Genomic DNA, 27,546 nt, shown 5'->3' with positions numbered 1-27,546 from the left:
ACATACAAGACAACTGCTGCAGAATGAATGTGTTGTCTGTATAACAGACAGTATATTAATCTCCCCTTGAGATTTCCTACTAAGACAGATAGCTCTCAACCAATCAGGGAGAAATTTCAACAGAATCAGGGACAAATCCAGAAATAATTAAGGACAATCAGGGACACTTTTAAAATATTAGTTCTATTAACTTGAAACCTCGATAGAACAAGAGAATATGAATTAATAAACAGCTTCTGGAGTAAAAGAAGTCTATAACTTAATTATTGTCATTATTTATTAAATATAATTCACCACGTATTCTTCAAAAGTCACCAATTTTAGGAGGGATTAAGAGAGACAGGGCTAAAATTTGAGTCAAAATCATGGACGTCCCTGAAAATCAGGGACAGTTGAGAGGTAGACTTTATGGACATACCATGGTACCCAACTACAAAATGCATTCTCATGCAGGGAGTTTTAGTTATGACATCTTTTGAGTTAAAAATATCTTTTTTCTGGAAAATATATATGGCTTCTACTTCACTTGCAAAGAAAACTCAATAAAATACATTCTTGGGATGCACTGCATTCAGAAAATTGAAAAGAAGTTACAAACTAACCCCTAATAGAAGTCAATTATAAATAGCCAGACTATCAGTGTCAAATGTCTCCATATCCTTGCATTTAGGATTGCCCAACCTTCAGGAAAACATCCATTGGAAAGCATCTTATTACCGTCTTTTGGTTTTAGAGCACAGTATTACCATTGCTCTGTCTTGTACTGGTGTTGTATCTAGGACTACTTGTCTGCCTCATGCCCATTGATTACTGGCATAAGAGGATGTTTCCTTGTGCCCCTGAATATGGTATAGTTAGTATAAGACAATGAATGAGTAATTGATCACTGTTTTTAAAGACATTCATCGCCTATGTTATACACATTTATCATACAGTGAAGCAGATTTTCTAGCTATAGGTATGTTCTCAAGAGACTCTAAAAATAAACATTATATACAAAACAGGGTGCAAGTGGTGGCAGCAGAAATTTTCATATTTACTGATAGTTTAGGAGGCAGTTTAGGAGGATTCAGATAACTTCCAAACCAAAAATAGATTTTACTGGCAATTAACTTGTTAAAACAAGCAGAGGCTTCAAACTAAGTACAAATGCTCTTAAGGGTGTGTGTTCTTCCTGCTCTGCTCTTATACTTACAGTCATTGATGCTGCCCATTATGAGGTCTTCTTTCAAGCACATGCAAAGGTACATTCCATCATGCTCCATGCAAGGTCCTCCATTTGGACAGGCCTGGTTACTGCTGCAGGGCAATGTGGTGATCTCTGGAAAGAAAAGAAAAGTGCAGACTGATCAACATTTTGTTGTATTACAGATTTTTACTGCAGACTTCACATAGCTCACTTTCAACCACTTTCCATCGTATCTCTAAAGGAAACATCTTGTTGAGATGATCTACATATTTTGTTAAATGCTTTGCTGACATTATGTAAAGCAAATGCCAGCATAGCCACTAGCATGATGAAACATAGATAAACCATAGGATTAAAAATCAAAATGCAATCAGGCAGGAGAACTAATTCTACAACATTAGGGGTTTTACCAGCTTGAAGAAGCAGTTATACATAGGACAGCTACATATAGCTTTGGCCACACTTTTTCTCTCATATCCACCTATGCCCAGTTTCTTGTCCTTCAAAGTTATAATATTGCCTTGTTAATCTGCAGTAATCTTCATTCTGGAGTGGAGCCAATCACAGTGCTAAGTATGCAGGAATTACTGTAGCTACAGTTCTTTGAGTAAACAGTCCAGGTACAGATAAAATGGGTACACTTATGTATCCTACCAGTTGCAAGATAATGCAGTACACTGAGGCTGAGCCATCTACTTGTTCATGTTCTCTGTTTTCTGTCATTGTACAGACAAGAGTTGTATTCTTGCCATACACAGAGAAAGTGGGCACAAAAATGAATGCCCAGTAGAAAGGATGCAGCCACTACAGCTCATATCTGCCATCAAAAACACCAAACCTATTACTAAATATATAAGTGGATCACTAAAATACAGCAATTGGAAAGGTAAGATGAATAACAGCAAAACAACCAGCAAATTAGCCACTGAACTCAAAACTTGTTGAAGAATATGTTTAATACCAAAAGTACGTTAAAAACATCCACAGTTTAGCACTTTCGTCTGTAACACTAAGGCATCATCAGAACTATGAATGTACTGCTTGTAGAAGCCATTTTAAAACTTCAATGCAGAAGACACACCTCTCATGTAAACCAGTCACAACATGTTGTAACTGAAATCAGTGTGAAACAGAAAAAAAAATAAAGTAACAACACTAAAAATAAGTCAAAACTTTTAAAACCTGAACCAAAAGACAAAAATACAAACTAGGCAAAAAGTAACTAAACAATAATGTTTGAAAAAACACAAAATCATATTCTGTTGGCTCTCCTTTTTAGTTTGCTGCTGATAGAAATACTGTAATTTAAACCATGAAAGTTGGTAGCATCCAGCTTAAGCTGCCATGTCAGTTCCTGGTGAAGCAGCTTGTTCTGCCAGTCCCCTACATAGGGGGAATTTTGTATATTTTCAAGAACTAGATATGTAAACTTAGTGAATTTGTCACAAACAATGGAATGCCTGGCCAGTGCACTTTTATTGTCCTTATGTTGGATAATGTAAACATGTTCATAGATGTGCTTGCTCAAAGCATTCTTAGTTTTTCCCACATAGAAAGCGGGACAAGATGCACATGTTACCAGGTGAATAACTCTTTGAGAAAAGTAGTTGTAAGCTCCATCATGCACAGAATAATCAAATCTACTTCAAAGGGTGCCATTGTAACAAGTGTTTATGTAAGGGCACTGATGACAATGCCCACATTTCCTGGTGGATAAAAATCCCTTATGATGATCAATAGGTTTCTCAAGAAGGGATTTTATGTTAGATTTATTTTTATAGGTAAAAGATGGTGGTGTTGAAAAAAACTCTTTGATGCTTTCATAGCTTTGTAGCATGAACCAGTTCTTCCACAAAATTTTTCAATGTCCTTGACATCCAAAGTATAATACAGGACCATATTGGTTTGGCCATTAAAACCTGTTTGATTGTCTTTCTTGTCGAGCTGATTCAGCCGTTTCTTGATGATGGTCCAGTATCAGAGCTGCACTCTTGTTTCTTCCAAAGGTAAGATGAATGTTTGCTTTACAAGGCAGACCGATTCTCAAACACAGGTATAAGCATCATGAATAATGGTAAAGAAAAATAGCTGTTTCTCATTATATTAACACTGGTGGATTTTTAACAAAATTCTTGAGCATTTCAGATGTCTTTTATCATTTATAGCTCCATTCCCAGACTACATATTTCTCTTTAAGCTTTCTTAGAGGCATAGTTATCTCTGCCATATTAAGTAGTCACTTGGAAAAATAATGCTTCATTCTGAGAAACCTTACTAATGTCTGCTTGTAGACTGGGTGTGGCATTTATACAATTGTTTGAAGTTGTAGTGTAAAATTTTAATCTCTCTGATTTTGTAATATGTCATGTATTTAAGACTTGTCACTCCTTTTATTTTGTGTTTGCCATTGAATAATTTATGTAATGTTGCTTAGGTTATATGATATATAGCAATATATGTAAGTATAATGTTTGTTAATGTTAATTTGTTAATACAGTTTACTTTTGTATAAATGTAAATTTGCCTATGTCACAGGTGATAATTCAATAAAGGTGTTTAAAAAAAGAAATTATGCAGTCTTAATTTATTCAACAGTTGCATGAGTCTCATGTCATGATATTTTGTCTGATTCCGCATTAACAGATAATTTTTGTTTTGCAATACATTATAAGCCTTCATTTTTTTGGACAACAACTCTTTGGAACGTTTATGGTGCTGATAATAATTAAAACAGAAGTCTAAGGAATCTGTCATTTCTGAAATATGTATTAAATGACAGAGTACAGAACTTCTTTCCTGTAGATTTATCTGTCAGAATATCTTATTTGCAGCTATTTCTGAAAAGAACATAGCATTTTGCTTTGCTGAGATCACTTTCACAGTTATAAGCAATGGGTAATAATGCCCCCTTTTAATCAATTTAGTCACATCTTGCAGATGAGTATAAATGCCCATTTTTGTCTTGCTTTACAAAAGTAACTGTACTTTTCAGTCATTCACACTGTTGGTTTAAACTGCTTCTTAATGATACCAAGCTTTTTACTTACTTCAGTTCTTGCTGTATTTCACTCCTGAGAGCTGCTGTCATTTTCTTTGGAGAATGCATCAATAGCAAAATACCAGTTTGTATGCAATATTCTCCTGGCAAACTAAACCTGAAAATACACTAGCATATTCATGCAAGATATTACTGCTATGCCTATCTATAGTATTCAAGATGTCTCCCTTGCTGAGCGACTGATTCTGTACTTTACAGTTTTGCTATATCAGTTTGCTTTACTATTACCAATTTCTCATAAGCAAAATCCCAAAATATTTGGATAATTAGTTCACCTCATTTAAGTGCTATAATTTGAAAAGTGATTTTATACTTCTTATTTTTATCATATTAATTTTAGTAGCTTTTAGCTCACTGTTTCCATCTGGTAAGAAGTATATGCACAGTTGACTGTTTACTGCCTTGAACTCCAATGCTGTAAATGTATTTTCAAATTCTTGCATTTACTGAATGGTCTGTATGTTACTTGGGATATTTTGTATGTATCCTGATGCCTAAAGACAGCAGACTTGGTTTTAAGCTCTGTGTTTCTAAAGATAAGCCAAACAATCCAAAAAGTCAGAAAAATGCCAAAACATGCAATGTCTACAGCTAATACTGTGGTTTGGCATTATTGGCATGAGTTTAACCATAAAAACTTAAAGTAAAACATCATGGGCATTCTGAAGCCAAGTAGCTGAAACACTGACACCCTGCGTGTCATTTGCATATATTCCATGGGCCTTCACTACAGGTGGTTGAAGGTATTCCTCACTGAAGACTCAAGCTTGACTGGGTCTTTATTGCAGTTTTTTTAATAAATGGTTTGTCTGTGTGACAGTTTTACCATTTTGTGTGTGTGTGTGTATATATATATATATATATATATATATATATATATATATATATATATATATATATATATATATTTATATTTATATATACACTGATCTACTGCATTCTAACGAATTTGCTTTTCACTAAAACGTAAATCCACGAATGCATTTACACAAAAGTGCGTTTCAACGAAAACACAGTTTCGTGTAAATCTATAACAAAAAAAAACCTAACACTGAAAACACTTTTATGCAGGGGGCAAGCCCCCCTGCATGCCCCATGTGGGGGGCTGTGACCCAGACCCCCCAACTTTATTATTCTCACTCCGAGATTGCACTACAGTGGGAAAAAGGGAATGTTCTCTCATTTCCACTGTACTATGATCTCAACAACAGTCTGCTTAGTTGTACAGCAACACTAAACGTTGATATACAACTAAGTTAACATGCAAACCACGTTTTTTCTTTATTAACATAATTTAGTTTTTTGTTTTACCTACTAATTTATGCGAAGTTGCGGTTTTGATAAAACGCGCTTTCGCATAAATCCACTCGCGAATGTCCCGTTTCGGTGAAACGGCATTTGCTGAAATCAAGTAAATCCATACACACACATACATATACATACAGACATGTACATGTGCACACTAACTCATACGGAGGTCCATTTACAATAGCAGGCTGGATAAACTAGCCAGACAATGGGAGATAATGGGAGGGTAATGACCAGCTACTGCAGAAAACATCTTCACTGAGCAACATATATAATGTCTGTGTATTTTATATCCAAATTCAAAGGCTTTATACAGTAGGCTGAAGCTGAGAAGAATCCTGAGTAGTGAAACTTAAATGTCCTGGAAAAATAAACACCAGAGAAAAGCTTAAAAGCAAGGTCTCAGAGAACTCAGCTTTGAAGCACACACAGCTGCCAAAGATGCCCAACTTATGGACTAGTGGTTCAGCCAGTAAACCTTAGAGAAGCTATCACCTAAAGACCAAGAAGTAAGAGCTCAGTTTTATAAGTAATTTCAAAGCAAGCACTGGGAGCAGCCACACCTCTGATGAAATGGCCTTTAATAGGAGCATCTTCCAAAAAGTTGTTATCTGGCTGATGGCAAATCAAAATGCAGCTAGCAATCCATTAGGATCAGATTTCTTAGATACTGAAAACACCTTCCTCACTTAAACAAAGAACACTACCAACCCTTCTGCCTTCCTGAATTCATACCACTTCTGAAGTTGGCTAATAAAAAGGGTAAGAAATCAGTTGCAATAGCAAAGAACAAGGTGTCAGAGGAACTCTACCATTTCTGGAAAATAAGTCAGTAGATGCACAAAAGAAACTATATCAGGTTGGACGTCAAAGACAGAAAGAGACAGTCAGACAACCTTCAACAGAGATGCCAGCAACAACCTACTTAACAGTCCACAGGACATCAAAGGCAGATGGAAATAATACTTCCAGCAGCTTCTGAATGAAGAAAACCCCACAGAAGCTGTACTGCTTCAGACACAGCCTATGATGAGAGAAGGAGGGGAACCCACCATAGAAGAAGTAGGAACAGCACTAAGGAAATTAATTCAGGGAAAGCAGCAGGTTCAGATGAAGTCACAGCAGATATGGTAAAGATGTTAGGTGAGATACGGATGAAATGGCTCCTGAGAGTACTCCTATTAGTGTGGAGAGAAAGGCATGTCCAAAATGCCTGGATAATAAGCATACTAGTGCCAGTGTATAAAAACAAATGGGAAATTTGCAACTGTGGGCAGTACAGAGGTATCAAACTCCTGTAACATTGAATGTATGTTCTAGAGAAGGTGATTGATAAATGAATACACAGAGCAGTAGAAAGTAAGATGGGAGATGAGCAGTTCAGATTCAGATCAGGATGCAGCACAACTGACCTGATATTTGCAGTGAGACAGATAGTTGAGTAGAAGCTAGAGATGAGGAAAGAGTCCAACTGGGTATTCCTAGACTTGAGAAACCACATGACAAGGTCCCAAAAAAGATGATTTGGGCAGTCTTTTGGTTGTTCTAATTCCCAGAAACACTGGTAGAATTAGTGCAGACTATGTACAAGGACCCAATGACTCAAGTACGAACAGTGTACAGTGTCAAAGAGGGGTTCCTAGTGGGAGTGGGAGTGCACCAGGGTTCATCTCTGAGCCCACTGCTGTTCATACTGGAGATGGACAACAGATCAGCAAAGTTGCTGTATGCAGACAATGTGGCATTACAGACAGACTCTGAGCAAGAACTTCAGCACAGGATAGGGGAATAAAATACAAAACTGAAGGCATATGGGATGAAACTGAGTACAGAGAAGACAGTTGTAATGGCAGCAAATGGCTAAATCAGAAGAAGCAGAGAACTGAGATAGGAGGGAAGATAGGAAGATCTTAGCTTCAAGTATTTGGGAGGGTGGTTGAGGAGAAGGGAAGTCTGAATGAGTAGTTCAAAGCTAGAATCAGAGGAGCTGCAGCGATCTGGCACAGAGTGTCAGGTGTAGCATGTAACACAAGAATGTGAAAGAAGTTGAAAAGTAAGGTGTAAAAACCTGTGGTGTGACTAGTACTACTGTTTGGTACAGAAATATGGGCAGTAAAGGAAGAGCAGTTGAGGAAGGTAGAGGTGATGGAGATGAAGTGCTGAGATGTGTGGTAGAATGCACACTGTGGGATGGATGGAGGAATATGGATACAACAGCAGAAGCCAAAGTAGCTCCAACTGCAGAACAGGATAAAGAGAATAGATTACAGTGGTTCAGACAAATCTGCAGAAAAGCAGAAAACAATCTGGTGAAGAAGATTTGGGACAGACAAGAAGAATGCAAGAGGAAATGAGGGCATCCAGCAAAGAGGTGGATGGATTGTGTGAGAGAAGACCTATGGCACTCTACCATGGGTGCGAAAGAAGGCAGGAGAGTGGCATTGAGTAGAGAGAGCTAACAGCTAACACAATACCCTGTCCCCATATAGAAAATGGGAAAAAGGGGGATTGATGATGATGATGAATCCATAGTATTGTATACATTTATGTGGTGCTGACTAATATGGCTTTTTATAGAGGCTAATGCAAAGAATCTTTCACAGCATCTCACAGAAGCTGCTACATTTGGCATTTTTGGATTTGGAATGTGATATTGACTTAAAGCTCACTGATTTTTTTTTACTATTTTCTCTCACAGTTTTTTTAGCTATTTTTTCTCCCAAGCACCTAACATCCACAGACTTTGTTTTGTCTCCTCAGATGGTCTTCTGGACTGTTTATTTATTTATTTTTTTATTTATTGCATTTGTTAACTGGGAAAGTCTACTGGGCCTAGGTGAGCCCTTTGTCAGTAGAGGCCCGGGGAGAAAAACTCTGCATACATTAATAGTACATAAAGAACCACAGAGTACATGCAGCCTCAATGCATGGAAATTATATAAACTAATTTCCAATTCAGGATATGGATGGTAAGAAAACCAAAGCACCCCGTGTGTGTGTCATATTGCTGCAGTGTTTCATCTCCTCCTACAGCATGAACATACGACCCTGTACACACAGGACTTGGGACATGAAAAGGGTGGACTGCACTGAACTACTCCTCACTTCTACAAAGAGTATATGTTGACAAGCCATCCTGACTACCCTTCAGGATGTACTTTACAATTGGCTCTCCAGCTTCCCACCAGGGAACTCTTGTTACTTTGTGTGTCCATACACATGCCATCCCTCTCCAGGACAGACAAGCCAATCCTCCCTTGCCAGTGCTTCAGATGCCTGAGTTACTAATTTAACCTGGGTCACCTGGGCCATAGCTAGGGCTTTATTTCTATAATCCATGGCACTGGTGAGGCTCACTGTATTCTGAAACATCTAGTTTTGGGTTCTTGCTAATATTTAACATTAGAATTATTATCTTTATATGCGATTTTCATTTTGGTTTACTTTTAAAATATCACAGTAAGCATGTCTGTCTATCATGTTACCTACTTTAATGATAAAAATATTGCTACAACTAATATGGTAAAAAATTCATGGTGTGGGTTTATATAGTTTACTGTGGAGGGCAAATAATGAAAAATGTTTTCCTACTTCATTTTTACCACTAGTGATAACCTTTGGGGCTAGATTCCAAAAGACTTGTTCTCAGTGCAAGTCTGCCCTGCATCTGAAAGACTTGCTGTCAGTACAAGTGACTTACTTCTGTGTAAGGTCTATCTATTAAACAGGCTTGAAGAAGGAGCCTGATGGTAAAACACCTCTCAGCCTGCTCTCAGTGTAAGTGGTCACTTACACAGAAAGTAAGTCTTTTGGAACTGGGCCCTTGATGTTTCCATATTTCAGAATGGTGGTAGAATTTATTGTTAAAAATGTTTGCAATATTATGTTTATGTTTCATTTACTTTTAAAACTGTGTACTGTGTGATGCATGCTGCAGTTTGCAAACTCAAAGATACCAGTTTTGTGTGTAAGAAATTTCAGTGAATGCATCATGTAAAAAGATGTATGAAATAGGCAGGGTATTCTGGTTTCTGCATTTAGAACAACAGAAATGTGAGAAGATTATGACTGGGTTTCTGATCACAATCAATTTATGGGTTTGAGACATGGTTGGCAATAAATTCAGCTCAAGAGTGGAGTGAAGCAAGGCCAGAGAGGTAAATCTTCACATTTATGTCAAAAACACATAAGAGTTATGATCGGAGATTCTTAATCCTTTATACTATATGAGGCTTTACTGGCTCTATACACTACCAATTAAAGAAAAAACGTGTAGGAACTTGAGTCTTTTACAGGATTTGAAAGCAGTGAAACACTTAAAACTGCTGACACACAGACAATATAGTGTTATAGTGTACCTCTGAAAAACTAATGGCTTTACCATCTTTTAACACTGTGACACAGGAAAGTGTCTAACAGGTTCTAAAGCTGTTTTTCCTTCATCACTGTTCTTTGCTGGCCAGCACCTGTTGACGTTAATCTCTAGCACAGGACCCAATCCTAATAGTGCTTAGTGGTGTTTAACAAAAGTTTGTTAAGCACCATTTTGATGTAACAAAGGTGCTTCACAAGTTTGGCTTTCTTGATTTTCAAAACATAGTGTTCCATGCACTATATATATATATATAAATATAAATATATATATATATATATATATATATATATATATATATATATATATACTATTCTCCTTTATTTACTTGTTTTGTTTATGATAGCTGCCTTGTGCTGCACTACTAATTTGTATGTGTTGTCTAAATCACACCAGTAATATACAACAGTAGTACATATGTTGTCTTTTGACTTCTACTGCATCTCTAGGCTCCTCAGCTTTGCTGATGTATAATATTCTATTATTTTAGTTGACTTGAATTGTTAGTGCTGTTGAGATTATAATACAGAATAACTTGAGATATATTGCCTTTAAAATATGTGTGTGTGTGTGTGTGTGTGTGTGTGTGTGTGTGTGTGTGTGTGTGTCTATATACACATATCCATATATAATGTAATGCATGTATATTTGCTTTTTATTGCAGTCACTGATAATAAAAGTTAATAAAACACGATTATTATGTTTATATTTTCCATACTTTTTTCACTTATGTTCTTTAAATTTTATACTGGAAGTGGGAGTACTAATGCTTTAAATATGCCAATTTAATGCTAATTATGAGTCCATATTTTTAGTTTGGTGTATTTACTTTTCATGCTCCTCTGTCCAGAGCTGGGTCCAGCACTAGATGACATAGGCAGTCGCTTAGGGCTCTGTGGCTGGGACAGGGGGCCCGGTCTGACCAGGAGGCTTCAATGATTAAGAATTAAAAAAATTAAAAAATTATGTCCGTAAGTGTAGAATGTGTTTACATCCATGGTGGGAGCATCTTCTCCTTTAACGAGGACCATGCATATGCCACACGCACACCAACTCGCATGTAAACACATTCTATACTCATGCTCAGAATTTGAACTAACCATTCCACTGAGAGAGAGGTGTGTGTGTGTGTGTGTGTGTGTGTGTGTGTGTGTGTTTGTGTGTGTCTGTTTGTGTGCTGCTGTGTGAGAGTAGGTGTGTGTGTTGCTGTATAAGAGCAGAGAGAAGGTAGGTGTGTGTGTGTGTGTGTGTGTGTGTGTGTGTGTGTGTGTGTGTGTGTGTGTGTGTGTGTGTGTATTTTAACTCTAGATTTAGCCTAATAGTTTTGGTCTGTTTATCATAAAATTGGTGTTTTTTTGGCAAATTACGAAAGACTGAAGTCACTAAATAATGACATATATATGATTTTTAGACTTCTTATCCTACAGAAAATGCATGCTAAAACAAATGCTGTTATTCTAGCAGCTTTCTAAGTCTATAAGAGTGATATTTAAAATATGTCCCTATTTGTTGGCCTTTGTCCCCCCCCCCCCATTATTTTAGGCTTTGTCCAGATTTCTAATACTAAGAGGTTAAGAGATATAGAGGTATGGTATGTAATGCCTTAGTTGAGGGGGGGGGGGGGGGTTTAGTCAATTAACTTGATCAGGCTTTTTTTAAAAAAAATACAGTATTTAATTTGATTTAAACTGTGTTGAAGGAATATTTAACTCAAGTGGCAGTTATTCTGCTCTTTAGTAACTTGAACTGAAGCTAGTGTGTTATTTGCTAGTAATTACAGGTGTGGGGGGAGCCACATTCTTTGATTTCCTGTCCTTGCATTTTTAAGTGGTGCATTGTGAAATTTTTATTGCTTAAAAACCTCAGCTTTGGCCAGCTAAGAACTTGGTTATATTCAACTGGACGTATAAGAGAATTTAAGTACCTTTATCTGCACTTTTTTAAAAAAAAATACAGTATTTAATTTGATTTAAACTGTGTTGAAGGAATATTTAACTCAAGCGGCAGTTATTCTGCTCTTTAGTAACTTCAACTGAAGCTAGTGTGTTATTTGCTAGTAATTACAGGTGTGGGGGTAGCCACATTCTTTGATTTCCTGTCCTTGCCTTTTTAAGTGGTGCATTGTGAAATTTTTATTGCTTAAAAACCTCAGCTTTGGCCAGCTAAGAACTTGGTTATATTCAACTGGACGTATAAGAGAATTTAAGTACCTTTATCTGCACTTTTTTTTAAAAAAAATACAGCATTTAATTTGATTTAAACTGTGTTGAAGGAATATTTAACTCAAGTGGCAGTTATTCTGCTCTTCAGTTAATCTTAGTGGCCTTGAAACTGCCCGACCCTCAGCCTGCCTCTGGGCCCATCTCATTTGCTTACTCAACTGAGTGCAGTGAGATCATATTCTGATTTCAGGCACTCCTACTGTGTACAAAGAGAGCATCTGGGAAACAGACAAAAAAAATTAAGCTTATTTCCTGTTAAGTGGTATAGACTATTTGTAGGCTTCTGAGCCCCCAAGCCCTTCTGTGTTTGAGGGAAGCCTTCTAGCTTGTTTTTTTTTTCTTATAACTAACCAGTTTTCTAGTTTCAGCACTCAAATCTGTTTCTTTGATCTCAGCACTTGTTCAGATAAAAAAAAAAAAAATTATCTGCTTTTACTGTACTTGTGTTTCTACCTACTTCATTTTACTTTTGCATCATCTTAAAAATACTCAATTGTATTTATTACTGCTTGGTGTAACTCATTCTAAGCCTTTTGGTTTAAACACTTGGGCTTCGGACCAGTTGTTTTGCACTGAGAGGGTTTGTGGTCTGCACTGTTGTGGCAGAACAGGCAGCTTACATCCTTCTAGGTTGGGAACTGCTGATTGAGGGCTCAGTGTCTGTTATCCTAAAAGTGTATTAATTCTGGTTTAAGCACTTGGGCTTTCAGGCCAGTTATTTTACATTAAGAGGGTTCGTGGTCTGCACTCTTGTGGGAGGAGAGGCTGGACTCTGCCCTTCTCAGCTGGGAATTTCTGGTTAAAGGCTTATAGTGCATGCATATCTGAACTGCTTCTTACCGAAGTTGGTGCGCCTTGTTTGCTGTGGCATAGACTGGATTCGGGCTTGCTGGATCTAGCTTTGTTTGTGTAACTTGAGCACTAATCCAGACATTCTCTAAAGTATTCAATTGTATTTATTACTGCTTGGTTGTAACTTGATTATCCAAAGGACTTAGAATGATAGCTACACTCCCCACTGGCCCTTGTTTTCAATTATTAAGGAATTCCCAATATTATTCTAGCATGTCCAAAGGTCAGTTGTCAATCTCCTCTCCGGTCCAGCTGGTGAATCTGGGAATCTTGAGGCAATGTTATAACTGCCTCATGTACACAGACAACCCTCTCCTCCTCCCACATAACACAAATACTTGCGAGAGATGCAGCTATTTAGCCAAACTGGAGGCTGAGCTCTCTCAACTCAGGACTGGCAAGACCAGACAGGAGGAGAAGGCAACTACACACACCACAAAACCAGCCTCACATAATGCTACCACACAACTGAATCAAACACATAAACACACAAAGACATACTCAGAGGCTCTGAGTAAAAATTTACCTAAACAGCAGAGGCCTTCAAAGCAGACACCCAAACAACTGCTACCTCAAGACACCCCACAAGCAACACATAAACCATAAAAGCAGTGTGCAAAGCAGTCACAGCCCTTAAGGCCAAATACAACACCAAACATACTTGTCATAGCTGACTCCATAGTCAGACACACTGACGTCCCACTCACCAGGCTGAACAAGGAGAGGGTCACAGTAAGCTGCCTATCGGGCGCTAGAATCCGCCACATAACACAAGCACTCTGGTCACTCCACGGCAAGTACAAATATGACACAGTCATTGTCCATGCTGGTGTGAACGACCTGAGACGTACCTTCCTGGACTACATGAAAAGAGACATAGAGGAGCTCTCTGATTATGTAGCCCAGGCAGGTATGACCCTGACCCTGAGCAGTATCCTTCCTTCACCAAGAATGATGCCACAATATAGAGACAAGATGATCAGCTTTAACAATTGGCTTAATGTCTGGTGTCATTCAAAAGGGATCCAGTGTCTGTCTGCCTGGGATGACATGCTTGACAAGCCACACTACCAAGGGACGGCTTGCACCTGTCACCCTGGGATTCCGGATATTGGCTAAGGCTCTTGCCACCCCATAGTGCCTTTTTAGGCAAGGCTCAAATTCTAAACCTACCACCCTAGAAAACAAAAATGGGAAGAAACTGAGGGTAATGCTGCTCAATGCCAGAAGTCTAAATCTCAAAATGCACGCACTCGAGGCCCTTCTCAGTATGGAGAACATCGATGTCTGTGGTGTAACTGAAACCTGGTTCAAGGCTCCTGAGACCACCCGGCACTATTAGGTGTTACCTCATATCATGCTTCGCCCCAAAACCCAGACCACACCACAAAAGGAGGGTGTATCCATATTCATAAAGGATACCCACACCTCCAGGTTGGTGGCAATGCAAGCTTCGAAACCATCCAGGTGCAACTAACCATAGGCAAAACTGCTCTACAAATTGTAGCATACTACAGGCCACCCTCTCAAACTCAGGAACCCCACACAGCCTTCCTGAAGACACTGGAGGGTATAAATGTATCTCCAAACACCATCATATTGGGTGACTTCAACTACCCAAATATAGACTGGGAACATTACTCAAGCCCTAACTTTCTAGCCCAACGGTTCCTGGAGTTCATAAATTCAAATGCCATGGAACAGCTAGTCACTGTTCCCACGAGAGGAGAAAATATACTAGATCTCATTATCACAAACATGGGGACAAAATGTTCCACAACCGAAGTATATCCCTCATTGGTGAGATCTGATCATAAACTAATCTCACTGGAAATCCACATGCCCCCCCCCCCCCCAAAAAAAAAGACCACAGTGAAGAACTTCTCTAAAGCAAACATCACACTACTCAAGACTGGTGTGGTATCCTTCAAGGCCCCTGAGCCAGTGGAAACCACAACCAAAGCTGCGGAAGCCCTTACAAATGCCTTCTATGAACACCTCCAGGACTGCATGGATCAGGCAATCCCAAATAAAACCAAGACTCTTTCCACAAAGGGCAAACGTCCAGTCTGGTGGACCCCAGCCATTAACAAACTTTACAATAAGAGGAGAAAGCTATTACATGATAGAACAAAATCCATAAAAGGGAAGTCACCCCTGATCATTATTAGTAAAAAATATGAGCACTCATAAAATCAACTAAGGCCAATTTTGAGAGAAAAATTGCCATGGATTCAAAGGACAGTCATAAGGCCTTTTTCAGCTATGTTAGGAACCTGGGTGGAAACTCTCAGATATGCTCAGAATTAGTCCAAAATGATACAAAAATCACTGAACCCACAGACATTGCCAACATACTGGCAGACAGGTTCAGTGCAAACTTCACCCCTCTCCCCTAAAGGAGAGATAACTATCCCAGCAGAGTGTAGCCTCCCAGACATCTCAAATGCGCAGGTGAAAGCTGCTCTCTAAAGCTAAAACACAGCATCAATGGGACCGGATGGTGTCCCGGCTGTGTGCTACACGAGCTAAATGAGGAATTAAACCCGCACATAAGGCAGCTGTTTAATCTCAGCCTTACCACAGGATACGTGCCCAAGGAGTGGCGTACAGCAACTGTGGTCCCACTCCACAAAGGCGGTGCCTCTAAGGACCCTGGTAATTACCGCCCCATAAGCTTAACAAGTTTAGTCTGCAAAGCTATGGAGAGGATCATAATGGAGCTCATAAACAAAGATATAGGGGACTTGCAGACATTGGACCCGACCCAGTTTGGCTTCGTCAAGGGCAGATCATGCCTTTTGAACTTGGTCGATTTCTTCGAAACAGTCACCAAGGCCATTGATGAGGGAAAGGCAGTCCATACAGCCTACCTTGACCTTGCAAAGGCCTTCGACACAATACCCCACTCGGGTATTGTAGAAAAACTTACCAGCTTAAATGTAAACCCATATGTCACAAGATGGGTTGCAAACTGGCAAGGACAGAACCCACAGGGTTAGAGTTGCTGGCGCTATGTCAGACTCCAAGCCGGTCACAAGTGGTGTCCCACAGGGCTCGGTCCTTGGCCCCTATTGTTTGGCATCTACTTCTCAGAAGTACAGGCCAACATGGGAGGACTTTGGCTGACAAAGTTTGCAGATGACTGCAAACTGGGCGCCATAGTGGAAAGTGCATCGGACATGGATATCCTTCAGAAGGGACTCACGGAAACAGATAGCTGGTGCCAGAGCCATGGCCTGAAGTTAAACGCCAAAAATGTATAGTCATACCCTTCGGGAAAAACAAGGTAACCCCAAGCTACCATATAGGTGGCAATCCACTAAGCACAGAAGAGGTTATCAGGGACCTGGGGACCCAGGTTGACAGTGGCCTTTCTTTTGACACTCACGTTGCTAAAGTGGTTAGAAAGACCTTCTACATTGCCCACCTGATCATGAAGGGATTCACATCCAGATCTAGTGAGGTCATTGTTCCCTGTACTCTTCACTTATCAGACCAATGATCAAGTACAATGCCCCATTCGGGATGTATCTCACCCGACTTCTGCAGCAATTGGAGAGACCCCAAAAGTTCCTCACCAAAAGGATAAAGGGACTCCAAAATCTGTCATATGCTGCCAGATTGAAGAAACTCCAGCTCTATTCAGTTGCATACCGTCTGCTCAGAGGTGACATGTGCCTGACATACAAGGCCATGTCCAACCCAGAATTAATGGACATGCTCCACCTCAAAAAATCCAAATCCACCAAAACCACTAGAGCAAGCGACTTAAACCTTAGCACAGATATAAATAGGACGTGCTGGAGGGATAGATTTATCACTCAGAGACTCCCTATGCTGTGGAATAAAATCCCGATCCATGTGAGGCAGAGCACCTCGCTGGCTCTGTTCAAGAGAAATCTTGACCTGTGGATGGGAGATCGTAGGTTTATCCCCGGAATCATCTCTGTGTCACTGCTGGACAGAGGCACAACAAACTAATGGGCACAGTATTTTTTCATATAAGGGGTGGCGTAAGCCACAAAAATTTGGGCTAGGCTTATAAATGCCTTAGGGCAGATAGCCTAGTATAAACCTATGAACCTATGAACCTATGAACCCTGCAACTTGGTTACAGGAGACAAGAGCCCGAATCCTCTACACCAACCACCTGACTGCTAAAGGGTTTGTGAATTTGAATTTCAGTGCATTTTCAAGAGATTATGAGTTTTAGTTCATTTTCATGGAACTGTGTGTTTCAAGGGAAGAGAAGTTTACTTTTGCTCATGCTAAGTCTGTTTTCAGTGTTGCACTAACTGTTTTGTTTAGCAAATGGCAGTCACTGTTTGTGCTGTAGAATTTGAAAGCAGTGTTAGTAGCATAATTACCGTTGGTACAGAAGGCTGTGGATTCTACTCCCACATCATGTAGATGGAGTGCTGGTATTGCAGTGCCTTTCAATTGCTGATTATTTTGTGCATTTTAAGGGGGGGTTGGAGTTCTACACTCCTAAGTGTGTCCTCCTTTATATGAGATGCCTAGTAACTATGAACCTTTCTATGAACCTGTCGCTTTCTCAGTCATACCCTACTGCAATATTGCCAGCTTAACAATTTTTTTTTAATGTAACATAGGTAATTAATTCTTCAAGAGCAGCAGGCACTGAATTTGTAGATGAAACACTGAAATGTAAAGTTGCTTGCCAGTAGCAACCTCTTCATTAGTTACAGATCTCTTTAATGTGGAATTATTTGGGTGACTTTTACTTCTGCAGAGATTGTGCTTATTGACTGCTTCTGGTAGATTGTAATGACAGAAGTTTGAGTGGCCATTTATAGTTGACATTTTCTGAAATGGGTACTTTTGTCATTACTGGTTCATACATTTTGTTTCTTTGCTTACTAGAAGAATGTTCAACTCGAACAAGTGGTGCTGTATTATACAAGGAATGTAATTTAATACAATCAAGAAGGCGAATCAAAGAACACATACATGTATGCATGACCCTAAAAATGTGTGCAAGGAGCCTATGGTTTGAAAACACCCCAAGGGTAAACCTAATCATCCATTGGCCAGATGAACTTTCTTTGAATGTGGGTTTTAATGCCATTTCAATGAATGTGACTTTCAATGGCAGAGAAGTTTACTGCTCATGCTGTCTGTTATCACTGTGAGACTGTATTGTTTGTTTAGCAAATGGCTATCAGTGTTTGTGTAATTTTATTTCAATATCTGTAATCATTGTAGAAGTGAATAAAAAAACAGTGTGCACACTGACAGGTTTGAACAGTGTTTATGGTAACTGAGGAGGAATAACCAAGTAATGGAACACTGGAATGGCTGGGGAGGAGGCCGATGTGGGGAAGGGGGTAGGTGGTTGCTGCAGAAGGGGCTACCCTGAGGGGCCCTGATCTATTACCTTGCCTATGGCCCCATTTGACCATGATCCGGATCTGCCTCTGTCCAGATTGAGAGGTATGCTTTGGTGTATTATTTCCCTGAGGATGGAATGTCTAAGGCAGAAGGAAATAACTTCCCAATAATACTACTTTCAGATGAATGAACACTGAGAGAAGTGACTGGGCCCAGAATTATAAAATGTGATCAAAAATATCTGTGGAGGTTGACTAAGCTTCTACCTTCTCTGAAACTATATGAGAGTATTCTGTAACTGACAATTTTTCCCCTATTCACTTTTCATGCTTATTTCTTTACATTTTTCTTTCAGCACACATTATGAGGAAAATGGCATTTTCTTTTACCTTGGAGAAGGGGTAAGGTATAGGATATTTATTTATAGGGTAAGTTTTGTGTCTTTCAGCTTTTCCCGGTTAGGGGTCGCCACAGCGGAACTCTGGTCTGCTAATGATTGGTAGTGGGTTTTTACGTACCGGGTTATCTGAACTGGGGTAATAACCATTTTCAGCCATCATTTATGTGTTGGTCAGTATAATATATTCAATGTAGTTGTGAGCAAGTTTAATAAACCTTTGTACTTCCAGTTCTATACACACTGCATATATTATTTACATATACAAAATTATAATTACATGGTGTTATTAGCAAAAGAGGCTGTAGAAATGCTGCTATAGGTTTGTAAAGCATTGTAGTACTGAGGACTGCATTAGACTAAGTACATAAACAAATTAAGACCCGTGAGCTGGTATTCATGGAAACGCTGGAGCTATCTCATTAGTCTTGATTGCAAGTGGGGCTACTAACAATGGGAGGGTGTATATGATTAGAGTGTGAGTATGGTGCAGGAGGACTCGTTCTGACAATGTAATATATGGAGATGTTAGGTACACTTCTAATGTACTTCTCTGGGGAGATGGTTTTGAATTGTTTTTAAGGCATTGTTTTTGAGATGTTTCTCATTTTAACTAAATCTTAAGAATGGTGGATGGAGGTGAGAGTGAGTGGCAGCAAACTTTTTTATTATATCCTCAGAGCATACTTAATGAAAATACAATAGTGCTCACCAGGGTAAAGGGATAAGCTTAGCATCTACTGAAGCAGTTTTATGAGCACCACAGTGTAATTCCTCAGCTTATCTTTATATGCCCTCAAGAAGACCACCAAGATCATCAGTTATAAACAGGGTAGACATAAGTCTGGAATATACAAGGCCAGGTTAGTGCCGACTGCCGGCAGCTCATACAGAGAAAGTCAGTTTGCAGGATCATGGGGCTACTGGTCAATGAAAGCATTGTTTAAACTAAAGGTTTGGTAGCAACTGCCATATTAAGAGGTCAGAGATTAATGAGAATAGAGGGGGACCTACTACAGGAAACACAACACTACCTCATTAAAATTCCTGCAGTGATATAAAGAGTAAAGTGCATCCGTAAACTCAGAGCAACTAATTATAAAATCCATAAAGTTTCCAAGACCTAAGGGAAATAAAATGAAATTCTCCATCTGGAATGTTTTTATTAACTTAACGAACAACGTAAATGAGTACTGGAGCCGGGACAATCCCAGGGATTTTTTTGTTTTGGTTCAGCCTTTGTTTACATTTCAGGTTTGCCTTAGCATGCTCACCTTTGGCTGAGGGGGGTGGAGGAAGATTGCCTGCAGGAAGTTTCTTAGGTGTTAGCCACATTCCATCTCAAATTGCAGTTGTACTCACAACAATCCTCCATGTGAGCCATTCATTAGTTTAATCTGTGCATTTTATCCATTGAGAAAATGGGCCTTTCAGGCATTTCATGACCTGACTGCTGCTGCTACTCTAGAAAGCACAGCAGTAATGCAATGCTTTTAAAGGGGCATTATTTTGTTTCTAAAATCAGTTGCTTGCTGGAGTACTTTGTTTACCTTTTAGTGCAGTGTAAGTCGCATGTTTACACAGAGGCAGGATTTTCAGAGAAGCGTATTAGCATACTGCAGGACAGATGTCACAAACTTCAGTGTGAGATAGTTATTATTAGGAACTGCTAAGAGTTTACCATTTGCTCTTTTGTATTTTCCTTCCCCCACCCATAGATAGGCTATTAGCTGAATGACTGTTTTAGACTCAGCCAGAGACAATGTCTAGTCACACTCAGATCTGCAGCCTTTGCAGCACGGAAATTACATCTTTAGTATGTGCTTGTTTTTTTATAAAACTTAGTGGAATGATTATCCCAGCCTAGACAATTGTATTTTCTTTTGTTTGTTTTTGTTTCATGCTTGTTGCTACATGCATTTTTCCCTTCAGTGGTAATTACTTTTCATATGTTTAGTAATAATGTTGCTTATTAGTACATTTACTCATGCAGACATACATTTATAAGACAGTCTCCCATCATTTCAGAAGACAGCATTGCTTTGGACATTTGCATCTTTTTATTTTATTTATTTATTTATTTAAATTTGTTGACAGGGAGTGTCCGACTGGACGTAGGTCCATTTTCAGCGGAGGCCCGGGGAGAAAAGCTCCACAGTAAAATAAACAGACAGTAGTTACATTGGATTACATAGAGATTAATAATTTAACATAGCAATTACTTACAACATATTTACATGAAGAACATAGTACATCAGTAGACAACTAGAATCTTTATCTGTGAAATACATAACAGAAATTAATAAATGTTACAATGAGAAGTTCCTGCTGTATAATAAGTACTAGGCTTATGAGCATCTGAGCTTGCTATAATCAAGGTAGTTAGTGGAGTGGAAAGAAAGGTAGTGGTTGGATGGGGTGGATGATATTAGAGTGGGAGTTGCAAGGGCATAGCCAGCATGTTTTTAGGTGCGCTTTTAGTAAAGTTTTGAAGTGGGTGCATGATGGTACAGAGGTAATTGTGGGTGGGAGTGAGTTCCATAATTTGGCTATGGCATAAGAGAATAGTGCTTCACCAGCAAAGTTATTGGTTTTAGTGATCTGCAAGTGATTTTTGTTGCTGGATCTTAGTGGTCTGGTGGTGCGATAGGGTTGGAGTAGATTCTGGAGGGATGGGACATTTAGTTGGTGGTTTACTAATTTGTGGGTGAGTGAGAGTTGATACCACTGAAGGAGGTCAGGGAGTTCAAGCCAGCCCAGTTCAGCAAGTGAGAGACAGTGGTGACTACGGTAGGATGCCCCTGTGGTGAATTTGGTGATTTTGTTGTAGCAGGTCTCTAGCTTGTTTAGATCACACTGCCTTAGGTTGGTATATATTGGAGAGGCATAAAGTAGGGTGGAGATAAGGTGGGAATTTGCTATTGAAATCTTTGCTGCTTTGGTGAGAAATTGCTTATTTCTGTACAACGCTCCTACTTTTTTGTGGACTTTTTTTATGGTCTTGGATATGTGAATGTCAAATTTTAGTTTATTGTCTATTTCCACTCCTAGCAATTTGGTGTGTTCAGTTGAGTATATAGTGGTGGTGTCATTTGCTGTGATGTTAAAGTGAGAGTTGTTTTGAGTATGTTTGGTGGGTTGGAAGATGAGTAGTTTAGTTTTGTTTGGGTTGAGTATTAATTGGGCATCAGATAACCATGTTTCAACAGAGGAAAAGGCTTCCTGTGTGACTTTTTGCAGTTTGGGTAGGGACTGGGCTGAGCAGATGATGGTCAAGTCATCTGCGTATTGTATGAGTGTGCCATGTTTGGTGGCAGAGGCTAGATTATTGGTGTAAACAGAGAAGAGTAGGGGTCCAAGGACGGATCCTTGGGGAACCCCTATGGAGACAGGTAGTTGGGGAGATATGTCATTCTGCCATACAATGGACTGTTGGCGGTCAGACAGGTAACTCTGAAACCAGTTGGTGACTGATTGTGAGAAGGATAGGTTATTGAGGACAGAGATGAGTTATTTGTGTGGGACCATGTCAAATGCTTTAGATAGGTCTAGGAAAGTAGCAGAGGAGAGATAGCCATTGTTTTTATGCTGAAGAATAGTGTTAGTAAAGGAGAGTAAGGCAGTGGTGGTGCTATGGTTTGGTCGGAAACCATGCTGAGTACTGGAATGGAGGTTGTTAGTTAGGAGGTAGTCTGAGACCTGAGAGTATATGCATCTCTCTAGTATTTTGGAGAGTGTGGAGAGAATAGCTATGGGGCGGTAATTGGTTAGTTCTGCGGAGGGTCTGCCTCTGTGGAGGGGAATTATATGTGATACTTTCCACAGTGTGGGAACGTAACTTTCTGACAGAGATCGGTTAATCAAGATGGACACTGGGTAGGCCAGAGCATCAGTTGCGATTTGTAGGTATTCACTTGGGAGGTTGTCTGCTGCTAAATTGGTGGGTTTAAGTTTAGTTAAGAGTTTTTTTATGTTGGAGGTAGGTACAGGAGAAAAAGAGAAGGCAGTGGGGAGATTACTAGTTGAAGGTGTGGGTTGGAGGGGAGGGGTGTTGTGTTGTTTAGCTAGTGATAGTATGGTTTGGGTGAAGTGTGTGTTGAATGAGGTAGCAATATTTTCTGAGGAGTGAGGGATGTTAGGAGGAGGGGTACTGACTTTACCTGGGTGGAGGATGGAGTTTATGGAGGACCAGAATTGTTTGGGCCTGTGTTGTGAGGAGTCTAGGGCAGACTGGTAGTATTGGAATTTGTCCTGTTTTATTAGCTTTTTGACTCTATTGCGCAGTTCTAGGAATTTCTGTCTAGCTGAGGGGGTTTTGATTTTGTGCCAGTGCTCCCAGGCTTTATCCCTGTTTTTCATTTCTGACTTAGTGGTTTTCTGTAGCCATGGGGGGGGTTGTGCTTTGGTTCTGGAAAATCTTATGGGGGCATGGTAATTAAGGATGTTCAGGAAGGTAGTATTAAAAAATTCAACTGTGTCATCTAGACTGAGGTACTTTAGAGGATGCCAGTTACATTCTTTGAGGGATGAGATGAATGTGAGTGGGTTAAAGTTTAGTTTTTTACGTATTTGACGGTAGATGACAGGTTTAGCTTGGTATAGGTATTTTTTGAGTATTCTTTTAACAACCCCACTGAGTTGCAAATGTCCTAAGATTCTAGAAGAAGAAAATCTTATAATATTCCAAAAAAAAAAAAACATGTCAGACAACTTTGAAATTGAATCTTGTTACTGTACTAAAAGTATTTTCCCATTAGCTGCCACTCTTCAGGATTCACACAGTAACTGTCTGTATAATATTGATTCCATCCAACTGAATTTATTTATTTTTTCTTTCCTGCATTGTGGTAAAATGTTTGGAACTTCCACTCCTTTCCTGAATATCTGACTGCAGGAGAGTTACACTGCTTACCATTTCAAAGTTGAGGCAAATGTAGTCTCTATATTTCCCTGTATTTTCCTATTTGTGTGCATAAGTATGTATGCAATATGTAATTTAAGTTTATATTTATGTGCTTGTAAAAACAGCCTTGCTACATCTTACTGACCAGCTTGCAATTCAAGGCATTCTTGAATGTCTGTCAAATTTGTACATGCTGTATATGTGATAATGCATATATTTTATTAAAACTTTATATGCACTGCAGCTTATTATTTTAGTGGTATACTTCACTGTTAATATTGGAATTCTCATAACTTTTCTCAATCTTGCCTCTTTTGTGACTCAGATGGCTGTGTTGATGAGGCAGAGCACCTCACTGAATCTCTTCAAGAAGAATCTCGATAGGTGGATGGGGGATCGTAGGTTTGTCCCAGGGATTACTCCCGTGTCACTATTAGACAGAGGCACAGTAAACTAAACCTTAAAAAGGGCACAGTATACTCAAATCAAGGGGTGGTGTAAGCCATACAGAATCGGGCTAGGCTTATAATTGCCTCAGGGCAGATAGCCTAGTATGAACCTATGAACCTTATCAAGATGGAAATAGATAATTTAAATAAGTAAATGCATGTGTCATTATGTGTTTTTCATATGCATTCCTTTGGTTGTTTAAAATGTATTTGCTGTATATCTTTATGCTGTTATACATCCAATCTCTCTCTCTATATATATATATATATATATATATATATATATATATATATATATATATATATATATATGGGTGTACTTTTGAAGAATGAAAGTTCACTATTTTGAACTTCAAAAGTACACCCACACTAACGCGAAAGTGCACTCTCATGAACCCGCTAGACCGAACGGGCTAGCAGTCATGGACTTTAGGGTTAGGGCACGTGTTAGGGTAAGGGGATAGTTAGTAGGGTTATCCCCTTACCTTGACCCATGCCCTAACCCTAAGGTTCGTGACTATTGCACCACAGTGGAAGACATTCCAAATCAGGCGATGCCCTCCACTGTGGTGTGATAGTCACAGACCTTAGGATTAGGGCACTGGTTAGGGTAAGGGGATAGTTAGTAGGGCTATCCCCTTACCTTGACCCCCGCCCTAACTGTAAGGTCTGTGACTATTGCACCACAGTGGAGGACATAGCCTATTTTTCAATGTCCTCCATTGTGATGTAGTAGGTTCGGTCTAGTGAGCTTCAGCAAAACTGCACTTTCGCTTAAGTGGGGATGTACGTTCCCATTTCGAAAAAGTGAATGTTTGTTGTAGGAAAGTACACCCATATATATATATATATATATATATATATATATATATATATATATATATATATATATATATATATACACACACACACACACACACACACACAGACACACACACACACAGACACACGCCTACAAATCTGTCTCTGAATTTGTGTGTGTCTCTGATTATGTATACAGAAGTACACACCTATATGTGTGGTGTGTTGGTGGATATATATATATATATATATATATATATATATATATATATATATATATATATATATATATATATATATATATATGTGTGTGTGTGTGTGTGTGTATATGAGTCTATATAAAGCTGTCTCTGTATTTGTGTGTATCTGTTAATGTATATGGATATACATAAACCTATATGTATGTTGGTGGATGTGTACCTGCACACTCTCATACACTGTCTTGCAGGAGGTATTTTGACTAAGGTGACAGTATAGCTGCTCCTAACAGTATTTGTTTTAGTGACACAAATATTCCTAGTTTTACAAGTAACATTTTTTTTTCCATTTATTTGCCACTTGACAAAAGAGTACTAAAAGTGTGACTCTGACTACAGAAACTAGAGACCCATAAGCTTAACCAACCTTATCTGTAAGGCCAATGGAACAAATCATCATGGACCCTATAAATAAGGAAATAGGTAATCTCCAAACCCTTGATCTGACACATTTTGTCAAAGGCAGGTCATGCCTGTTAAACCTGGTAGACCTCTTCAATAACATCACCAGAGCCATAAATTAATGCAGATTTGTGCATACAACCTAACTTGACTTAGCAAAGGCCTTCTTACACAGTCCCACAATCGTGCATCATTAATAAACTCACCCAGTTGAATATCAACCCTTATGTTGTCAGGTGGGTTGCTAACTGGCTCACGTTCATATCACACCAGCAGATCTGTCAACAGTGGGGTTCCACAGGAGTCAGAGCTGAGCCCTCTATTGTTTGGAATATACTTCTCAGAAGTTCAGGCCAAAACAGAGGGGCTGTGTCTAACTACGTTTGCTGATGACTGCAAATTAGGTGCAATCATTTAATCCCCAAAGGATGTCAGTATGCTTCAAGAGGGGCTTACACAAATGAAAGATTGGTGCCAGAGCCATGGACTCAAACTCAATGCTAAAAAATGCATTATCACCCCATTCAGTAAAAACAATATGATATCCCTGCAGACTGTCATCTAAACAATAATACACTATGTAATAACTCAGTAGTGAGAGAACTGAGAATGCAAGTTGACTGTAGCCAAAACTTTGACCACCATGTGTCTATGGTGGTAAGGAAGGCATTCTACGTTGCTCACCTCATTAGCAAAGGCATTGTCTCAGGAGCGAAACAGGTCATAACTCCCCTGTACTCGACCCTCAGCAGACCAGTAATTGAGTACAATGCTCCCTTTGTATGTACCTTACCTGCCACGTGCAGCAATTTGAAAGACCTCAGAGATTTCTAACCAAAAAATTACAGGGTCTCCACCACATCATACATTGACAGAGTAAAGTCACTGTCACTGTACTCAGCAGTGTACAGACTACTTAGTGGAGACTTGTGCCTGGCCTACAGAGCAAGCTTTGATCCAAACCTAATGGAAATGCTCACATCCGCAAGACAAATGGGATAAGGGTCATTTGCTCCAGGGACCTTAACCTGGCCTGCAACATAAATAGGACCTGCTGGAGAGATAGATATGCCTCTCAGAGGTTGCTTCTCCTCAGGAATATGCTACCAATTCACATCAAACAGAGGCTGTCTTTGACCCTGTTTAAGTGTAACCTGGATGACTGGATGGGAAACCATAAATTCCCTGCCAGGGATTTCACCTATGACTGTCCCAGAAATGGGCATCCATTGTTAACTAAGATTTTGAGTTTAGGATAGAGCCTTTATATTGGGGTTTCTAGTATTATATTGGGTACCCACTGCTAGTCTTATAAAGACCTTTGGGTTAGTAGCCTAGTAATGACCTATGAACCCATCAAGTAACAAAAGTATTCTTGCCTTCAGTCATCTAAATTTTTACAGATAATAATCTTACTTGAGTGGTTGCACACTTTCAGACTGCACTGTATTTTTTTTCAGGATGACTGTTGCTATATCCATAAGAATTCTGTGGGGGGAGGCTTAGGAGGGTGCAAGCTCAGCAGCAGGTGGCCAATAGTAATTACATGTAGACAATTGGCCATTACAGAGTTGGAGTTCTTCCTCGATATACAACCAGAAGGCAAACAGGGTACTCCCAGCTCAAAATCGGACAACAAATGTGTAGTTCAACAAGGGGGCAATCAGCAAAAAGGGTGAGGTGAAGAATAATTAGATATTATACTATGTTGCTTTCACAGTGGGCTCAGTTCAAGAGAGTGACACTGGAAACAGCACCAGTACCAGTGCAGGTACAAATTCCTTCAAAGTATCAGTGGACATATGAGAATAACAGATAAGAAGCACCCTCAGTACAGGTAGTTAGGTGGCTTACAGAAGGGTACTGCAGCACTTTAGAGACATTAGGAAGGTGCAAAGTTGCCAGGTTATATGGCTCATAGCAGTACAACAATGGAGGGCACACACCCTGTGACTGTTAGAGCCTGATTAAAATAAGTTGA

The 27,546-nt window shown here is 39.3% G+C and overlaps 1 protein-coding gene across 1 annotated transcript in view; it reads right to left on the bottom strand.

Annotated features, from left to right (window-relative positions):
- SNED1 (sushi, nidogen and EGF like domains 1) overlaps positions 1–27,546 on the bottom strand; it is a 1,598,911-nt gene that overhangs the window by 636,095 nt on the left and 935,270 nt on the right. The window contains exon 12 of the mRNA XM_044070335.1: positions 1,196–1,321. Within this exon, the coding sequence (XP_043926270.1) occupies positions 1,196–1,321 (126 nt within the window). The remainder of the gene's footprint in view (positions 1–1,195; positions 1,322–27,546) is intronic.

This window comes from Protopterus annectens, chromosome 4.part1 (genome assembly GCF_019279795.1).
Source record: "Protopterus annectens isolate FY-2018-M chromosome 4.part1, PAN1.0, whole genome shotgun sequence".
Taxonomy (NCBI): domain Eukaryota; kingdom Metazoa; phylum Chordata; order Ceratodontiformes; family Protopteridae; genus Protopterus; species Protopterus annectens.
This window is presented reverse-complemented; position numbering and strand designations above follow the sequence as displayed.